This window comes from Amblyomma maculatum, chromosome 4 (assembly GCF_055883805.1).
Source record: "Amblyomma maculatum isolate TAMU_Amacu chromosome 4, ASM5588380v1, whole genome shotgun sequence".
Classification (NCBI taxonomy): domain Eukaryota; kingdom Metazoa; phylum Arthropoda; class Arachnida; order Ixodida; family Ixodidae; genus Amblyomma; species Amblyomma maculatum.
In genome coordinates, this window is record NC_139347.1 from 206,123,358 (window position 1) to 206,142,699 (window position 19,342).

The window sequence follows — 19,342 nt, forward strand, 5'->3', positions numbered from 1 at the left end:
CTTGCACCATTTATCTTATCCTTGCTTGCTGTGACATCTCACTTGCGGGCACCCACCGTTCCCCACTTAATTCATGCTTTTCCCTGGTCTTCTGATCGGTGAAATACACGAGACAAAATAATGATTTGGCCTGAGCTCATGTGAACTAGAAATATCAGCCATAGAAAGCTTGTGGAGCCTCCCTTGGATCCGTCAGAATAAATTATCATCATCATCAAGACACCTTAGTTCATATAGCCTGTCCCCAGGCAGGCGAGACTTCGCGGCATTGCTAAAGTGCACATGCAATAGAGCTCATTCATTATAGACCATAAAAAGCATTGGGGAGGTTCGCAGTGTGTAATACGTTCCTTCCGTGCATGCAGGCGGGAAGCAGAGATCGAGATGGAGGGCCAGTTCCTGGTCCGGCTTGTATACGACGACGAGATCACCTACAGCCTGGTCCTGGCGGCTGAGAAGGTCCTGGGTATTTAGCGCCTCATCACTTCTGCAGTCTCAACATCTCTTCCTGCGTTAACTTTTCAACCCGCCGCGGTGGCTAAATGGTTACAGCGATCGACTGCTTAACGCAACAACCCGGTATTGAATACAGACATTTTTTGATGGAGGCGAAAAGCAAGGCGTTGTGTGCTGCTCGATGTCGGTGAACGCTAAAGGACCCCAGGTCAACGTTCTTATCTGGAAACGTTGCAAACTTTTCCCCAGGTGGTCGATGTTTCCAGAGCCCTCCACTACGGCGTCTCTCATTTAACCTGATACGCTTTGGAGCGTTAAATCCTACAAGCCAGACCAAATTAAGTCTTCGACAAACTTTTTGTCAGGTGGGGCTTTATACGGTACCGCAAAGTTGCGTGAAGCTAATATATTGAATGTTAACGCGTGTGTTTACTAGAACGGTACTTAAAATGTTTTTCTCTGTGTGAGCGCGGAATATATCCTGTGCTTATATAGGCTCTAGGATGTTTCACTCGGCTTTTCCCACACTACGGCCCGAGTATGGTGGTCCATGCTCTAGGCCCACTTGAACATATTGACACGGCGCATTCCTCGTCGTCGCTTTGTGCTTATCGCGAGCGCTTGGTTCCTCGAGACGAAGCCGAAGTTCTGATTTTGAGCCGCTGGTCTTACCTAGTTTGATGCCGCTGTGTGATCATCAGTGACTTCTTCCAAAATCTGGCTCCGTGACTCTGTTGGAGGTGTGCTGGGTAACGTAACCCATGCTCCAGGTAGCCGAGACTTCAGCCCTCAGGGATCTCCTAGCATCGAGATTACGCCAACCCATCAGGGTAGCTGAAGGCTTCGAGGTCTTGAGCAGGAGTTTTCCCCTCTGCAATTCCACCGTGCTGTGAGGAGACACCACCAATTGCTCCTACACCACATTCGGCGACCATGCAGTCACCCTAACCGTCCTTCGTGTTGCAGCAGCCGCGGGAGCCACCGGCCTTCCAAGGCTCCCCAGGTGACGACCCGGATGACTGGTTGGAGACATTTGAGCACGTAGTCTAGTACAATCGCTGCGCCGACGTCCAGAAGCTGCAACATGTTTTTTTTTTTCGTTGGACGGTGCAGCTCGCACCTGGTTTGAAGATCACGAGCCCACTCTGACAACGTGGAGTTCTTTCAAGGACCAGTTCCTGCAAACTTTTACCACCATTATCCGAAAGGAACGCGCAGAGCTGCTCCTGCAGGAAAGAGTTCAGCTTCCTAACTAAGGCGTCCTCGTTTACTTCGAGGATATGACGAAGTTATTTCGTCGCGCTGATCCCAACATATCCAAGGAGAAAAATTGGCAGTGGTTTAGCTCCGGTTAAACCTAGCTGAGTTGCGAAAGCAACAGCTACATGGCTACGCTTAGGATAGCTCAGGCTATGCGCTGAGCAGCGGCCGGGCTCTTCTCCATAGTTGGTCGATTCTGTTGTTGTGGCTGTAGGAAGAAGGAAAAGAAAATGCACGGGTCTGCTACTGGCTCTGTAGCTGAGCCACCTCCGCTGCCTCGTGCGGACAGAAGATTTAAAACTGATTTAAACTGATTTATTTATAGGAAAGGAAAGGCGCAGTAACTGTCTTACTTGTTTTCTGTGGACACCGCCACCGCGCCGTAAGGGAAGGGAGGAAGATGGGAATGAAAGTGGAAGGAGAGAAAGAGGAGCCGTAGTGGAGGGCTACGGAGTAATTTCGACCAGCTGGGGATCTTTAACGTGCGCGGACATCGCACAGCACACGGACGCCTCTTCGTTTTGCCTCCATCGAAACGCAGCCGCCGAGGTCGGGTTCGAACCCGGGTACTCCGGCACAGTAGTCGGGCTTCTTACCACTGCACCACCCCGGCGGGGCGCGCGGACAGAGGAAAGTAGAGAAGAAAGAAAAGGAAGAGGGAGAGAAAGACGCGCGCCGCAACAACAGCCGTCGTCCACCACCGGAACGGTGGCGGGTGCAATGACGGCCTACAACAGATAAAAAATCTGTGGCAGGCTAGCCCCCGCCGTGAGCGGCGGTGACCTACCTGTCCAAGCCCCATCAGGGGATTGACCGGAGTGGTTAGCGTGCTCGTCCAGTGCTACCTAGAACTAGTTTCGCCCCTCGATTCTGGCCGCGCGCTCCTAACCTCTTCTCCAACCAACGGAGAGAGGGATGCGCAGCTGGCGCCGGCTGTGGTTATGACGTCACTTCTCCTGCACTGGCGGAGCGCGCGTCGAAGCGCGGTCGCGACGGCCGAATCCACGAAAGAGTTCGCTTTGGAACGCGTTCGCTTTCTCTCTCATCGCCTCGCTCCATTGGTCGCGTGTCGCCAGCGCTGGCGGTGATGTCATTTCACGACGGCGGGGCCACGGATTTCGTTGACGTCACAAGACATGTCAATCAAATGAAAGCGAACGCGTTCGGTCGATGTTTGTGGAACTCGGTAAGTGGCGTTCGCTTCAGCGCGAGAATCATGCCGTACGTGCCCCCCGTTGCCCTGCTGTTCGCAGTGCTCAGAGAATGTGATCGGCGGTTTCGGCGGTGGCGCGCACAACCTGACGATGCCTTCCGAAGGCACTTCAGACTGTCGAAGGGGCTTGCACGCCGGCTATGCGAAGAGCTAAAACCCCACATTGGCCCAACGAGGAAAGGCGCGCTCACAACAGAGCGTAAAGTACTCTGCGCGTTGCGGTTCTTCGCTACCGGAGGCTTCCAGGAGGCTGTCGGCAGCGAGGCAACTATACGGCTCCCGCAGTCGTCGGTGAGCCGGACAATTTTGGCCGTCTCAGGCAATCGTGCGTGTCGGCACGAAGAAAAACTGGGTGTCGTTTCCTTCGACTCCCGAGGAGAAGGCCCGCGCCAAGGCAAAGCAACCAAGATGGGAACGCCCAGCAAAACCGATTGGCTGTTTTCTTTTGGAATAACAGCGCGAAGGACGAAAATTCCAAAATGTATTACCAACTAGCCGGCACCTCAACGCTGGCTGTTTTCTGCCTCCAGTGTTCATCCCACCCTTCTCCCCTCGATGCCTACGTCAAATTGACGTCACGGCAAAGCGAACGCGTTCCAAAGCGAACTCTTTCGTGGATTCGGTCCCCTCTGACGTCACGCGGCTCCTCGCGCATGCGCAGCTTGGCCCACGTAGTGCCACGCGAAATGGCTAGACAACTGGCATATACTGTTGCTTTCGGAAGAAAAAAGTCCGTTATTTCATGAGGGGAATTAAAGAGGAAATAGTCGTTGGTCTAGTGAGATGTCTCCCCCCCCCCCCTCAAGACTATTACGGATTATGTGTATGAGGCCACTACCATAGAGAAGACGCTCGAAATGCGAGATAAAAACTACGAGCGGCCGTCCATCCCCACGGCTGCGGCCTTCGTCGACACTGGTAGCATTGACGTGCTCCGCGAGACCGTAAGGGCAATCTATAGTACGCGAGGAGCTGCAAAAACTATTTTCGACATCACTCACTATCGCTTTATTTCCGCCGCCCCAGTTCAGGTGCTTCAGATATCAGATAGCAGATACCGGGGCTGGCAAACATCTTTTCTTTCCTTTTGTATATACAATAAATAACCACTACCACCACCACCACAGCCACAAGTCTCCTCCCTATCGCAGATGATTCGAGAAGGGGTCAACCAGGCGCTCACTCTACCCGACTCTATCCAAACAGTGCCACCAAAAGCCATGAACTACGCCGCAGTCACTCGTCGTGCCTCTCTACCTCCAAGTCAGCACCAGGAGGCCCCTGCATACGTCCTTCCAACACCTCCCGCTCGACCTCCCTGGTGCGTCCACGCAAAAGCGACGTGTGGTGCACTCGGGATCATCGCCCACTGTACTACCACTGTGACGAGGCTGGTTACCTGTGCCGAAACTATCACCGTCGAATGGGTCTGCCGGGATTTAGGGCCGACGCGCGAAAACTGCAGAGTGGTGAACGGCCCCTGCCATTGGTGCGTATTTGACGGAAGCGTCCGGGATGCCCTACGACTATTCTTGGTCGCCTTCCCCTCCCCAGTATTCTTCGCACACACGTCCAAACTTCGGCCAGACGCGGGTCAGCTCGCCTAGTCACCGTCGGGAAAACTAGAAGCGGCAACCTGGGGGGTAAGGTTGCTAATCGGCAAAACGCTGGAAATCTTCCAGTGCTGCAGCCGAATGGCCACGCCGTTTCTCGCCGACACGACACGTTTCGTCCTGATTCGCTTCCTCAACGCCCCTGTTCTCCAACGACACGAAACTACTTTGTGTCGCACCGCAACCGTGACCAGATTCCTCGACATTCCTGAACAAGTACAGCAAACCGCCGACTTGAACATTTCAGTGGACAGAATCGAGGTCACAGCGCTCGTTGATGCGGTGCCTAGTATTCTGTACTCAGTGGGTCATCCGCGACTACTCTGAAAAAGATGACTACACCTTGGATAGGCCCACAACTTCGTACTGTCTGTGGCCACTTGATCCCACCTACTGGTACATGCATGTCTAGAGTAACTGTGCAAGAAGAAACGTGTCTAGCTATCTTCGTTGTCCTTGCTCAGTGTTACCGCGACATAATACTTGACATGGATTTCTTAACAGGAAATGGAGCTGTTATTGACCTTCAGTCAAATTCAGTGACCTTATCGACTGAGAACACAATAGATAGTGCGCTAGCACTGTATATTCTTGATGATCACGTCACCATTCCGCCCCATTCCAGTGTGATGACGTTTGTCGCCGCGAAGTCACTGCGAAGTTTTGAAGGTGTCGTGGAAAGCAATACTATTCTGCTCTTCGAGCGTAGTCTTGCGGTCGCCAGGAAAGTTGGTCCCCTCGAAGACGGAAAAGCAGATCTACTTACGAATTTTGCAGGTGAGCACCAGCATTTAAGTATTGGGACTGTAGTGGCTCACACTTGCGGTATCACGTACATTCGAAACGCTCTTGGTCCTGTGATGGTGTCATCGACCGATCCAGAGAGGCCTAACCGATTTACCGTTCGACGTCAACCCCGCGCTTTCTGAACTGCAGCATCGACAAGAAAAAGACCGCCTACAGCGCTATCGGGCGACTTTCTGTAATTCTTCACGTGTTCGAAGAACTCTCGCCAAGCACCGCATTATTACTGATGACACTGTTCCTTCTCTCAGACAGCCACCTACCGAGTATCTCCGACTAAACGCGCTGCTATCACCCGCCAAGTGAAAGAGATGCTTCGCGACGATGTCATCCAGCCCTCCCGGAGTCCATAGGCTGCACCTGTCGTTGTTGTCAAGAAAAAGGATGGTACACTGCTGTTTTGCATGGATTACCGGCGGCTAAACGAAATCATTAAAAGAAATGTATACCCCGGCCCTGCCACGAATCCACGATGCTCTGGATCGCCTCTGCTACGCGAAATATTTCTCTTCCGTGGACCTAAAATCCGGATGCTGGAAAATAGAGGTAGGTGAGCGGGACCGAGAGAAAACAGCGTTTATTACTACGGGTGGGCTTTATGCGTTCAGGGCTATGCCTTTTGGTTCATTCTCTGGGCCGGCAACATTCCAATGGCTTATGGACACAATCCTCGCCGATCTCAAGTGGCAGACATGTTTCGTTTACCTTGATGACGTTGTGGTTTCGCCCCAACATTTGGGGAGCATCTTAGTCGCCTCGAAACAGTTCTAAAAGCCATAACACCATCTGGGCTTACCTTAAAAAACGAGAAATGTCATTTTGTTTACACCGAGCTCAAGTTCTTCGGGCGCGTTGTTAACCACGCTGGCGTCCTGCCGGATCCCGACAAAACGGCAGCTATTGCCAACTTTCCTCCACCCCAAGACCGGAAAGCAGTTTGACGATTTCTCGGCTTATGTGCCTACTACCGGCGCTTCGTCAAAGATTTCGCTTGACTCGCCGAGCTCTTGGCGCGTCTGACAAAGGCAGACACGCTGTTCACTTGGGACGCACCACAGGTTTAAGCATTCCACGAGCTTCAACGCCGCCTTCAAGCCCCTCCCATTCTGGCTAACTTCGATGAAAACGCCTACACGGAGCTTCACACCGATGCAAGCAATATAGGCTTGGGCGCCGTCCGAGATCAAATCCAGGGCGGCCAGGAACGTGTCATCGCTTACAACAGTCGTTGTCTGTCTAAAGTTGAATTAAACTCATTCTGTCACAGAGAAAGTTTGTCTAGCAATTTTGCGGGCGATGTCGAAATTCCGGCAATAACTACATTGAAAAGCTTTCAATGTAGTTATTGACCATCATGCACTGTGTTGGCTCGCAACCCTCAAGGATCCCTAAGCCGCCTTTTCAGATGGAGTCTCCGACTGCAGAAAGTCGGCATAACTGTCAGGTACAAGCCTGGCCGCCAGCACTCGGACGCCGATTGCCTCTCGCGTATCCCTGTTGATCTCCCACCGATGATATTGCTGATGACACAATATTCTTAAATGCCATCAGTTCAGAGTGCCTCGCTGAAGCTCAAGGCGCTGACCCCGAACTTCGTCACGTAATGGACTATCTCAAAGATGCATGCCCAACTGCACCGAGAACTTTCAAGCGTATTCTACCATTGTTGGGAGTGCGTGGCGGTGTGCATGGTGAAGGAAAATCCTTCCGCCCGCCATACGCCGTACCCAATTGTTGTGCCTATGACTCTACGCAAATCAATTTTCCAAGCTTGCCACGATGAACCAAAATCTGGACATTTCGGAGTAACCAGAACACTTGCAAGGATCCAGGAAAAATATTACTGGCCTTACCTTAACGCGGACGTCTCACACTATGTCAAAACGTGTCGCGACTGTAAGCGTCGCAAAGTGCCGCCGACAAAACGCACTGTGTTCTTGAAGCCAATAGATCCGCCATAGGGGCCCAGATTGGCATGAACAGGCTAGGGCCGTTTCCACTTTCGCACTCCGGTCATCGTTGCTACAGATTACCTCACACGATACGCGGGAACATCTGCTCTACCCAACGGTACAGCCACAGAAGTCGCAACGTTTTTCATCCATCAGATTGTTTTGCGTCATGGCGCACCGGATGCTCTGATCCCCGACAGGGTTACTGCATTCACAGCTGATTTGCTACACCAGATTTTGCTTCACAGTCATACGGAACACAGGAAGACGACGCCATACCATCCTCAAACGAACGGCTTGACCAGTCGGTGACATGCGCTCGCTGTACGTCGACGCGGATCACAAAATATGGGGTGAACTGCTACCGTACGTCACTTTCGCATACAATACGGCCATAAAGGAGACAAAGAACATGTCCCATTTCCGCCTAGTCCACGGCCGCGAGGTAACCACAATTCTTGACGCTATGTTGCCACATCTGGACGACGACAACCAGCATGATGCTCATACCTTTCTACACCTCGCCGAAGAGGCCCATCAGCTAGCCAGGTGGAGAATTCAGAACCAGCAACGCGGAGATGCTCAACGATGCAACTTCCGACGCCGTGATGTTCGGTACGGAACTGGAGACCATGCGTGGGTCTGGTTTCCTAAACTCCGAGAACCTCCTCTGCCGATACTTCGGACAGTACAAGATGCTACGATCAGTCGGGGACCTAAATTACGAGGTCGTTCCGGATGGCTTTCAAAAGTCTCGACAGTCCGCTCTCCCTGAGGTGGTCCAAGTGAACTGCCTGAAACCCGATTACGACCGAAACAGTTGACCCTTGTGTATCTGTGTGTGTGCACGTATGTGAGCCCAGCGACTGCCTTCTGTGCTATTTTTTTTTCTCTCAAGCACAATCTCCCAGCATCGGGACGATCCTTATTTACCCGGGGGCCAATGACACGGCGCATACCTCGTCGTCGCTTTGTGCATATCGCGAGCGCTTGGCTCCTCCAGACCAAGAAGCCGAAGTTCTGGCGTTGAGCCGCCGGCCTTACCTAGTTTGATGCCGCTGTGTGATCATCGGTGATTTCTGCCAAAACTTGTCTCTGTGACAATATAATAATGTGACATCATATAGGTCGTGCACGACGGAAATATCTAGCATTCCCCATGATCTAAGAGCCATAATGTGCTAAGCGGCAGTCCCACATAGAGGACTGCTGCTTAATATGTTATGGCTCATAGATCGCGAGAAATGCTTAGTGATTGAGCGTGATCGTTCCGCGCTTCTCGTCCGAATGCATTGCATATTGGTAGAGACGGTTATACGCTGCCATGAATGTGCTACATGCACGCTGTCCTGCAGGCACCCCAGCCGAGGAGATCCTGGAGATGTTCGGGCGCATGTTCTTCGACTTCTGCCAGGAGTCGGGGTACGACAAGATCCTGCAGGTTCTGGGCGCCACACCTCGTGACTTCCTGCAGAACCTGGACGCCCTGCACGACCACCTGGCCACCATCTACCCGGGCATGCGGGCGCCCTCCTTTAGATGCACCGAGCGGCCCGGCGACGGCGCCCTGCTCCTGCACTATTACTCCGAGCGGGAAGGACTAGAGCCCATCGTCATCGGCATAGTCAAGGTGCGCACATTGTCCTCTTGCGCTGGGTCCATCATCGGATGGGACGTCAAGTGGAACCAAATCGGCAGACACTGGAAAATTCAACAGATGTTACGACGTTCCTTGCGGGATCGCTTGTCATACGCGGTGGACCGTAGCAGAATGCAACTCTAGCATAGCATTTAGCAACAACAGTCCGCGCCCCACAGTAATCTGTATTAATCCACTAACCAATGAGAGCATGAAACAAAATAACTATAGCAATGTTCCCTTCTCTTAATCAAATGAAATGCCGCTAGAATCACGCACTTATATATTTTCCTTGTCATCAGCTGTTAACTCGAGAATAAAAGAATGCCATAACCTCGCGGATTATTTCCTTGTCGTGAGGGAACACTTTGTGACGGTCATGAATCTGGGCGGAGTTCAACATGTATCCGATTGCAGACGTAGCTTTCACTTACATAACGTAATTCCCGAACATTGGCAAGGGCACCAATTTTAGTTTGAATAACGAGTGATTTTATAGCATGCCTGATGATTGTGCCCTTGACTTTCATAGTAATCGTTATGTTATTTCAGTCTAGGGCGAAACTAATTGCGAAAGCTTTCTCTGTGCTGTCATTTCTCTTCCTTCTGTGGGCCTTGAGCAGCATGCCTAATCGGATTACATTCTGTCACACCACAGCTGTCAGTCAAAAGACGTCATCACCTGAACCCGAAACTAAAGTCATCAGAAAAATAAAAATCCCGGGAGTCACACCTCCATTCCTCGAATCCCCAGCCGAGCACATTAACAAACTACGCCACGCCCGTGATTTTTTCCCTTTATTACCGGTCAACAAAGTACATACATGCATAAGAATCGCTAGCCTACCTTTGGCTTAAACGATCTATTAAAACTATTTAATGTTGATCAATCCGTTGACCACATTCATTCACTGAGATTGTCCAGGCCGACTACGGAGAACATCTCTGAGAAATGTTTCAATCAAGTTGTCCCTGACAGCCTCGTAGATTTAATTCGGCGTGCCATCCGCGTTTTCCAAATGCCGTGGAGGCACCACAATCATGTCGAATAGGACCTCGTCACTTTTTACGGGTAGAAACCGGATGCCGTAATTATTAATGGGTAGTTTTTTCTTTAAGGTTCTTTGTAATATATCCCAGTGAAAAACAGGATACCAGCAATCTATAAAAACGTAATCGACGATCTCTGTTTCTTCACAGATTGCGACGTTGAGGGCTCAAGGTACAAATTTACCTTTATCGTTAAGCTACATTTATAAGGGAAGGGAACCAGAGTGAAGCTTCTAGAAAAACGATCTGACGGTCGGCTTAACCGGCATCTTCCTAACTCTTTTTACGACATGTTGTCCTGGACCTCCACAATGTATGGATCAGTATAGGGGTACGAGTACAAAGGGGTTGAGCAAGTCCTTATACAATTTTTTCCTGGGTGCAGAACTAAGATACTGAACCGAAAAATGTGCACGCAAAATTTGTAAGTCAAAAACAACTTCTCGTAAAAATCTAGGGACAGCGCGATTTGTGGCCGGATAACTAAACACAACAAAGTCCGGTATCATATTGCTTAAGCGCATCTGCAGCATAATGCGCAACAAAGGGTATGCTTGATCACGCAAACAAAGAAATCGTGACACAAACTGTCGCAGAAACAAGTTGGAAAGACCACGGCCATCCTTTTTCAAGGAAATAAACAAATTAGCGCGGCTAGTTCGCTGCAAATACTCTGTTAATACTCTGCAAATCTCTCTTCAAAAACTCAGCAAAACTGCAAATATTATGTGCAGTTAGTGCCCGTTTGAGCGGGATATGCATAAAAATCGCAGCAAATACCAAATGTTGGTAAAGAAACACATTGCACACACTTGCACGTGCGAACAGTGAGAGGTCGTGCCCTTTCCGCTCATCCGCATTTTGCTTAGTCTTTTGCGCCTTGTCTTTCCACAAGTCTCTGCTGATCTTGTAGTATTCTAAGCGTACACCCAAGTACTTCGCCGGAACCGTCGTCCACTGCATAATAGCAAACATTGCCAGAGTTTCGTGAAACACACATCATAATTCTCCTTGTGTACCATGAGGATGATAATTAAAAATTAATAAATCCTGTCTTCCCCGGGAATCGAGCCTCCAATCCTCGGATCCCCAGCCGAGCACTTTAACCAAGTGCGCCACGTCCGGGATTTTTTTTAAGCATGGTATTTATTACACACCTTAAATGCAGGAAAAAGTTACATTATTTACAAAGTAATCAGCCTGTAGCCGGATCGTGAAACACACATTATAATTCTCCTTGTCTGCAGTGCGGATATTAGTAGCGATGCCAATGACGCTGCAGTTAGTGATAATGACAATGATGAAATTAGGAATGATAATGACGATGCATTTGGTTGAGAATGATAATGAGAGGAAACGTAATGCACCATGTGCACCAGCAATTCTTAGGCATTCGCTTTTCGGCAGTGTAGATTCCACACTGCTCTCGGAATTAAGTGTCCCTCCAAGGCGCACTCGATGTGGTCCAAATCATTTGCAGTTTCCAGAATACTGTTAGGTGGCAGAAAACTGGTCAGGACAAGCGCACCAGAGATCACCGACAAAACTCCAGACACTTCACTCAAGTCCTTGTCATTTACGCAGTCTGCAACGACGCTGTGACTGACGTCGGTCATTGGCTATGATTACCTTCATTTATTTGTTAATTTATTTCGCGACACACTGATCCTTTACAGGGGAGCTTACATAACAACAGGCTATTGAGGAAGCTCAGATGGACAAGCCAGCAGGGCCCAGTCCATGTCGCGGCTAGTCGGCCTTCAGATAATGCGGATTAAACCGCGTGAGGCTGCCGGTGCAGGATGACAGTGCCCTGCTCTCTGAAGCTAGATCTAGGTGCCTTAGAATGAGCTCTTACAAAAATAAATTTAACCAAGAGCATGACACATATGCATTGCGTGGTAAATCCGTAGAAATAACTGGTTTGGTTTGGTTTGTGGGGTTTAACGTCCCAAAGCAACTCAGAGAGACGCCGTAGTGGAGGACTCCGAAAATGTCGACTACCTGGCGTTCTTTAACGTGCACTGACATCGCACAGCACACGGGCGCCTTGCTTTTCGCCTCCACAGAAAGGCGGCCGCCGAGGCTGGGATTCGATCCCGCGTCCTTGAGAATAGTAGTCGAGCGCCGAAACCACTGCGCCACCCCAGCGGGGTCCGTAGAAATAACTGAACATCTTATACCCGAATGCAATGGTATCGATCCGGATCACTCTCCCTGAGATCTTAAGTTCTAAGACACCAGTGGTCGGGTGAATGAATCTGCGCTCCAAGTTAGAAAAAAGCTATTCGAAGATTAGTGGCTGAAAAGCAGAAAGATGACATAAGTGTAGAAATAAGAATTTAATAACTGAAATCAAGAAATAGTTGACGGCTGTAACAGCATTCAAGATGTCGAGCAAAAAAAAAAAAAAGCCGATCATGGTGGAAACTGCCAGCAGCCCGTTATAGAAGGGACGGTTTTATAATCCGTCCAATACATCCATCCATGTCTGAGGCTTAGGTGTCGAGGCACTCTACGTCATCCGCTCGAAGGTCCTTGAGCTGATCGACTGGGCCTGGAGTGTGGCCTTCGACACTAGCTTCCTGGCATGGGAGATCACCCGCGTACACTCTTGGTTAATAGTTCACTCCTCCTTCCTTCATCCGTGTGCGAATATGCCGTACTCTTTAAGGCGAGGGCAGCTTTGAGCCGCATAAATATATCATCCCTAGGTTTTTAATCCATCCTTTGAGAAAGCGCACTTTAATCCTAACTCGCTAAATTTGATATTTGGGTTGCTGTTTTCGAACGGACGCTTTCGTTTCTTTAGCAAACTATCACCTTAACTCCTCAGCACAGTCCGAGCAAATATCCGCTTCTTTTCGAGGTCGATATATCGATATGATCAACTTTTGCCCTCTCGTGTCTGCTAAATGCGCCACAAATGTTTAAGCCCCATAATTTGCTTTTGAGCCGTACAGAAGAGACTCCTAATGGCTGCCACAAGCATCAAGTGATCTTAAAATATATGCTGATGAGGGCTACCACTTTGAAAAAGCTATAGAGCTGCGAGGGAGACATATGTTTCTTACCACTCGGCTTAAGTGCGAGCTATCCGGCCCGAAGAATTTTGAACAGTGCTATACAAAGGCGAAGCAGTATGGTTTGCCCATTTGCTCGCAACAGTGACGGCACTGAGGGCAATCACCACAGTCTACTTCATCATTTTCTCTTCCCGAGCACGAAATGAAAGTGGATATTCCGGCCTTTCCTTGGCGGACGCCTTCGAACGAAAAGTGTGCTCGTTTCTATTCGAGGTTTGCAAACATCATTTCTTTCGGCGCCCGTGCACGACGAACCGGTTTCTTGCGCTGCCGCCGTACGTTGCAAGGGCGAGAAGAGAACCAAGCTGTGACCCTGCGGCAGCGTCTTCGCTTTCACAGTGCACCGCTCCCGGGTGCGTTAAAGGACCGTTACGAACGCGGAATACCGTTCGCGGAAGACGGCTGAAATTGCGTCGGTCGCCCAATTTTCGTTTCGAAGGTCGTCGAGTTGGCGGCAGGAGCGACAGCAGAACCTGTGCTTCTGTGCCCGCTCGTACAAGATAACGCCGCTCCTTTGGCGCCTGCATTCGTAGCTCCTCCCGAGGTGAACTTGCTTCTTCCAGATTCGTTGAAATCTTTACCACCGTGCTCACAACAAAGATACGTTGTTCTCGGGGACATTCGAACGAATTTTACAGAAATTAGTTTAAGGTCAGAGCGACACATCTAGGCACTTTCGTATGAATTTTTGAAGCACACTCGCACGAAATGCGAATGAAAAGAAAATAATTCAAATTCTTTCTGTCCTGCCTTTACCTTGTCCGTATTTATCTTTTGTTCCTGAAAGATGCATGCTATATATTCGCTATATCGAAAGACGCCAGTCATCATATAATAAGTTTTCCACGGGATACCTGTATGATGAATTTGTCTGGCCCCTTTCTGTGCAGACGCGCCGTTTGTGTGGCGAAATTTGAAAGCCTGCCTTTTTGTAACCCGGACTGCAAATCAGACTCAAACGATTAAGACCAGCTTTTTTGGCAACAATTATAATAGCGAGGCAAATTCGAAATGTTATAAAATAATGCCATAGAAGTATCCAACACAATGGTCCAATCTTCCGATGCGCAGCTAAATCTGTCTTTTAGTTCCTCCTGCTCTCACATCTAGTAGTTAAACGCGCTGACATCGCATAGCACACGGGCGCGTTGCTAGTCGCCTCCTTCGAAAAGCGGCCACCGAGGCCAGGATTCGATCCCGCGTCCTTGGGCGCAGTAAGTAGTCCTGTACCCCAATCACAGGGGTAATTTTCAATCGCATCCATCTGACAAGCGCAGGCTTCTTCAAAGGCATGGAAGGCCTTAAAAGGAAGGAGAGAACGGATGGAAGATGGGATCAGCAGAAGAGACATGCATCTCTAGCTTTTCAGCGCCAGATCGAGTCAGAGGGAAAAGCGGAGAGAGGATACATATTTTACTTTCTCAATGAACGCACAAATCTGAGTCCAACCCCTTAACCCCGATAAGCGTGGACGGGGACCGTTGCAATGGAGACCTTTTATTTTCCATCTATCTCATTTTCTCTCTAACCGTAGAGTTTCCAGCGCACCCTTCATTGGTCGGCCAGGAACGGCTGCTGACTTCGCCTTTGGATAGCTCTATGCCACATCGCGGGAGCAGCGAGAGCATTCTGCTCGATGATTCAACCTGTCTGAGCTGCAACCTTGCCGGCTCGTGCTTTAGGGCGCAAGTATTTCGTTCAGCGGTTCGTTCACCTTCCCTCGGGCGAATGTCGACGGGTTGCTTATACAACCTCTGTACTGGGCCGACTTTCCTCATGGTAAGCGCGGCGTTGGACAGCTTGGTTTTCGTTGTTGCCACTTGCGTCGCAGAGGTGATTTTCTTTTTTATTATTATTATATTCGCCAGTTTGAGCGGCTATGCTTGGCGACGCGTTGTTTTTGACCAGTTGAAGAAGTAACGTCGACGGCTTGTGACAGGCTCGAAGAGCAGTGGTGGAGAAACTACTGCTCGTTCTATGTGGATTTAATGATTTTTCATTGAAGAAAAAAAAATGTTGCGTAGATTTCTGAGCTTCTTATTTCTGACGATGTTTAATATATATGTATGTGATTGTTAGACGATAGAGCGGAATCCTACCCCTTGCTGCTGGGCTGCTGTTTGTATATAGGGACGGGACCTTCCCCTACCGGATATATATTTTTGTAGTGCGCTGGCCTCAAAATTCGTGGTCGGATATCATCATGGGTTCGGTTCCCACCGGTTCAAGCAGATATTTCTTTTTCTTCTTTCTATAACTAGCTACCTTTCAGATAAACAATTTATGCAATGCCCCATCGTTTAGCACTCCAATTTGGGAAAATAAAATTCCCGTATGTTTTCCTCTGTTTCAGGGACGGTTGGCTTCTCTCATATGTGTTTCCTCATGGCGCGCCCCATTCTTGTTTGCTTTGCAGCAAACAAGGAGAGGCTTGCCACACTTTGAAGCACTAGTGCAGAAAACACAAAGGACTCTGCTCGTTTTAACACCTTGTTCTTTTTCGTTGTGTTGGCTTTTCAAGCGAGAGACTAATTATTCAGTCATCAATAATGAAGCACATGTTCTTATTTCTGCGTAAACACTTGTGCAAACCAAAACATTTAGTTTGTCGGCATTAATTAAGCGAATAGCCTTGCCGGAGTAGCGCAGTGGTTACGGCTCTCGACTACTGTTCTCAAAGATATGGGACCGTATCCCGGCCTCTGCGGCTGCTTTTCAATGGAGGCGGAAAGCAACGGGCCCGTGTGCTTTGCGATGTCAGTGGACGTTAAAGAACCCCAGGTGGTCGTAATTTCCGGAGTTCGCAGGTCGAGCCAACGTTTCGACAAGTGGACTGGTCCTCGTCTGTGGTACAACAGCAAAAACATCGGCGTAAGGTAGTGGTTTGCGCGTTCGGCTGGGGAACAAAAGGATGGTGGTTCGATTCTTGGCGATGACACTATCTTGTTTATTAAGTGTCAGTTCTCGCGGACACGTTCTGTCCACAGACTCTGATGACACGCTCTGTCCACGCGACTCATGAGCTAAGTTTCGCATTAAAATTTTATACTGCGGTGTTGTGGTAGCAGCCTGTTTTATAGTAACGTCGCGATCCTAAGTTAGAGGGAAAAAAAAAACAAGACCTTAAACAAGGCAGGAAGTAAGATGAGGTAGGGTCTGAGCCCCTCATAACAGTACTTGAACAGGCTATACCCCGCTGCCCCCTCTCACTTCCGGCGTCCCAGCATTTCAATCAATCGAACAACTAGCCAAACAGACAGGGAATCAATCAACAAACCAATCAATAAATCGACCACCCATTAAAGCACTCAACTAATCAAGAGGTTGGGCAATTAGCCAAACATTCATATGAGTAAGGAACCAGTCTGTCAGTCACTAATTGGGTAAAATAACAGCCAACTAGTCAACCAATTGAAACAGTCAACGAGCAATGTAATCAATCATCACTCCGTCAATCATTTCAGTGAATCAACCAACCGGTTCTCTGGTATACAGGCGGTGGCCAGCAAGCTGCACCACACTGAGGTCCATGTGGAGCAGCTCCAGGGCAAGGAGGACGGCCTGGATCACGTGCAGTTCGCCATCCGCGAGACGGGCCAGCGGGCGCGCACGCCAGAGCCCGAGCTGGAGGACTTCTTGGACGCCGAGTCGCTGCAGGAGAAGAAGATCAGCCCGGCCACATTCTGCCGCGCGTTTCCTTTCCACGTCATGTTCGACCGGAACCTGAACGTCGTGCAGGCCGGCACATCGGTCACCCGTGTGCTGCCCACGCTGGCCCAGGTATATACTCCGGTTACTGCATCTAGAGCTGGAACGAAAAGAGATAAAATCTATTTAAATCAGTGGTGACGTTGCTACAAAAGAAGCTTTCCTAAATAATAGAAAGTCCGGTAATGCGAATAATAGCGCTCTTCTGAAACGTCCGCATAAAATCTCTCAACGTCAGCTTCTTCAGCAGCAGTGGTCGGTGCATAGACTTGGATAACTGTTATGTTGAAAGGCTGACCTTGGATCCGAAGTGAAATCATTCGGTCGTTTTTGGGGTTGTATCCTAGCACTGCTTTGCCCATTCTTCTGCGTACTATGAGAGCGACCCCATTCCTTCTCTTGGATTCGTGCCCACAAAAAAAGACAAAATGGTCGCCGGAGTTAAATTCTCCCATTCCGGTCCACTTGAGCTCGCTGATACCCAAGATATCAATGTTCAATCTGTCCATTTCTCGCTTGACGACATCCAGTTTACCTTGCGTCATAGATCTTACATTCCATGTTGAAAATCCTCCAAGGTAGGCTGCAAGCAGTATGTGGATCGGGAGCTTCCGGACGTGCAAGCTGGGTTTCGCAAGGGCGGAGGAACTAGAGACCAAATTGCTAACCTTCGCTGGATCATGGAAAAAGCAAGAGAGTTCCAGAAACCCATCGACTTCTGCTTTATTGATTATGCGAAAGCGTTTGACTGCGTAGATCACAGCATATTGTGGCAAGCTCTCCAAGAGATGTGAGTTCCAATTCACCTCATCTGTCTCCTCAGGAACCTGTATGAAGGGCAAGAGGCCACAGTCAGAACTGGGCATGGTCTTACTGATTGGTTTCCGATCGAGAAAGGAGTGAGGCAAGGCTGCATACTGTCGCCCTGCCTATTTAACCTATATGCAGAGTGCATCATGAGGAAGGCCGGTCTGGACGAGTCTTCAGCTGGAGTGAAGATTGCTGGAAAACGTATCAACAACCTTAGATATGCGGATGATACCACTTTAATTGCAAAAAGTGAAGTGGAACTCAAGAGTCTTCTGATGCGCATACAAGAAGAGAGTGAGAAGTTTGGGCTTAAACTGAACATTAAAAAGACAAAGATCATGGCGTCTTGCCTTATCAAGTCCTGGAGCATCAATGGACAAGAAGTGGAAGCTGTGACAGATGTTCTGTTCTTGGGCTCCAAGATTACCTCGGAAGGAGACTGCAGCCATGAAATTAGGAGACTCCTGCTTCTGGGAAAGAGAGCAATGATTAGCCTTGACCGCCTAGTAAAAAGCAGAGACATTAGTCTGCCAACCAAGATCCGTATAACTCGTGCTATGGTCTTTCCAATTGTGATGTATGGATGCGAGAGTTGGACTGTGAAAAAGGCTGACCGCCGAAGAATTGACGCGTTTGAATTATGGTGCTGGCGAAGACTCTTGAGAGTTCCTTGGACTGCCAGAAGATCAAATCAGACGATATTGTCGACCATAGACCCTGACTGCTCATTGGAGGGTCAAATTCTAAAGTTAAAGCTCAGCTACTTTGGTCATCTGATGAGAAGAGAGGAGTCGCTGGAGAAAGATTTGATGTTGGGAAAGGTTGAGGGTCGCCGGAGAAGGGGTAGGCAGCGAACGCGATGGTTAGATGGCATCCTAGAGGCACTGCAGATGAAGTTATGTGATGTTAGGAAGATAGTGAGAGACCGGAAAGCGTGGCGTGACATGGTCCATAGGGTCACGAAGAGTCGGACACGACTGAACGACTAAACTGAACTGAACTGAAAGGTCAGATGTGCACCAGAGGGCATGTATGTGGTGGTGTGAACTGCTTGCTCGACTATTCTTAGCCACTCCTTTACATGTGCTTCATTTTGTTGCGTCATATATATTTGCATTTAAAGCGCAAATGAGGCTACCCTTCGAAGTGGTCTGTTCGTTTTCCCAGTTTCATCTACAAGCAACTATACAACTATAGCTTACGCGTTCCGGTATCTCGTCCAAAATTAATTACCGCATGCTTTTGAGCACTGCTTTTTATTAGGTTACATGAAGGTATTGTTTTTCTCCAAGGTAACCATACGACTGAACAATAAACAGAACTAGAGTGTTGTTTTGGAGTTGTTGGTGAGAACGCATAACAAAGTTGGTTGGTTGGTTTGTAGGGTTTAACGTCCCAAAGCAACTTAGGCTATGAGAGACGCCGTAGTGGAGGACTCCGGAAATTTCGACCACCTGGGGTTCTTTAACGTGCGCATAACAAAGTGCGGAAAGACAAGGGCGAACACTAGACAACAGCCCCGTTGGTCGGCTTTTCGCTCTGCCATTTATTATTGCGCAATAAACTGAGCATGAAAAAGCAACGCCGGTGCATTTGTGCAGATGTTTTTTAAACATATTGTTACTTAGCGGTTTTCGCTGCTCGTGCTGAGGATGATGAAGTGAGACAGACTTGAAGACGACGACTCTGAGTGTGGTGCTGCCTTTAAGGTTAACTGGGTGGACAGCTATCGGACTGAATATCTTCCCCGT

The 19,342-nt window shown here is 49.1% G+C and overlaps 1 protein-coding gene across 1 annotated transcript in view; it reads left to right on the forward strand.

Annotated features, from left to right (window-relative positions):
- The window catches only part of Gycbeta100B (guanylate cyclase soluble subunit beta-1-like), a 48,192-nt gene that overhangs the window by 3,110 nt on the left and 25,740 nt on the right, over positions 1-19,342 (forward strand). The window contains exons 2-4 of the mRNA XM_084600154.1: positions 366-466; positions 8,654-8,928; positions 16,569-16,853. Coding sequence (XP_084456280.1) covers positions 385-466; positions 8,654-8,928; positions 16,569-16,853 — 642 coding nt within the window. The 5' untranslated portion in view covers positions 366-384. The remainder of the gene's footprint in view (positions 1-365; positions 467-8,653; positions 8,929-16,568; positions 16,854-19,342) is intronic.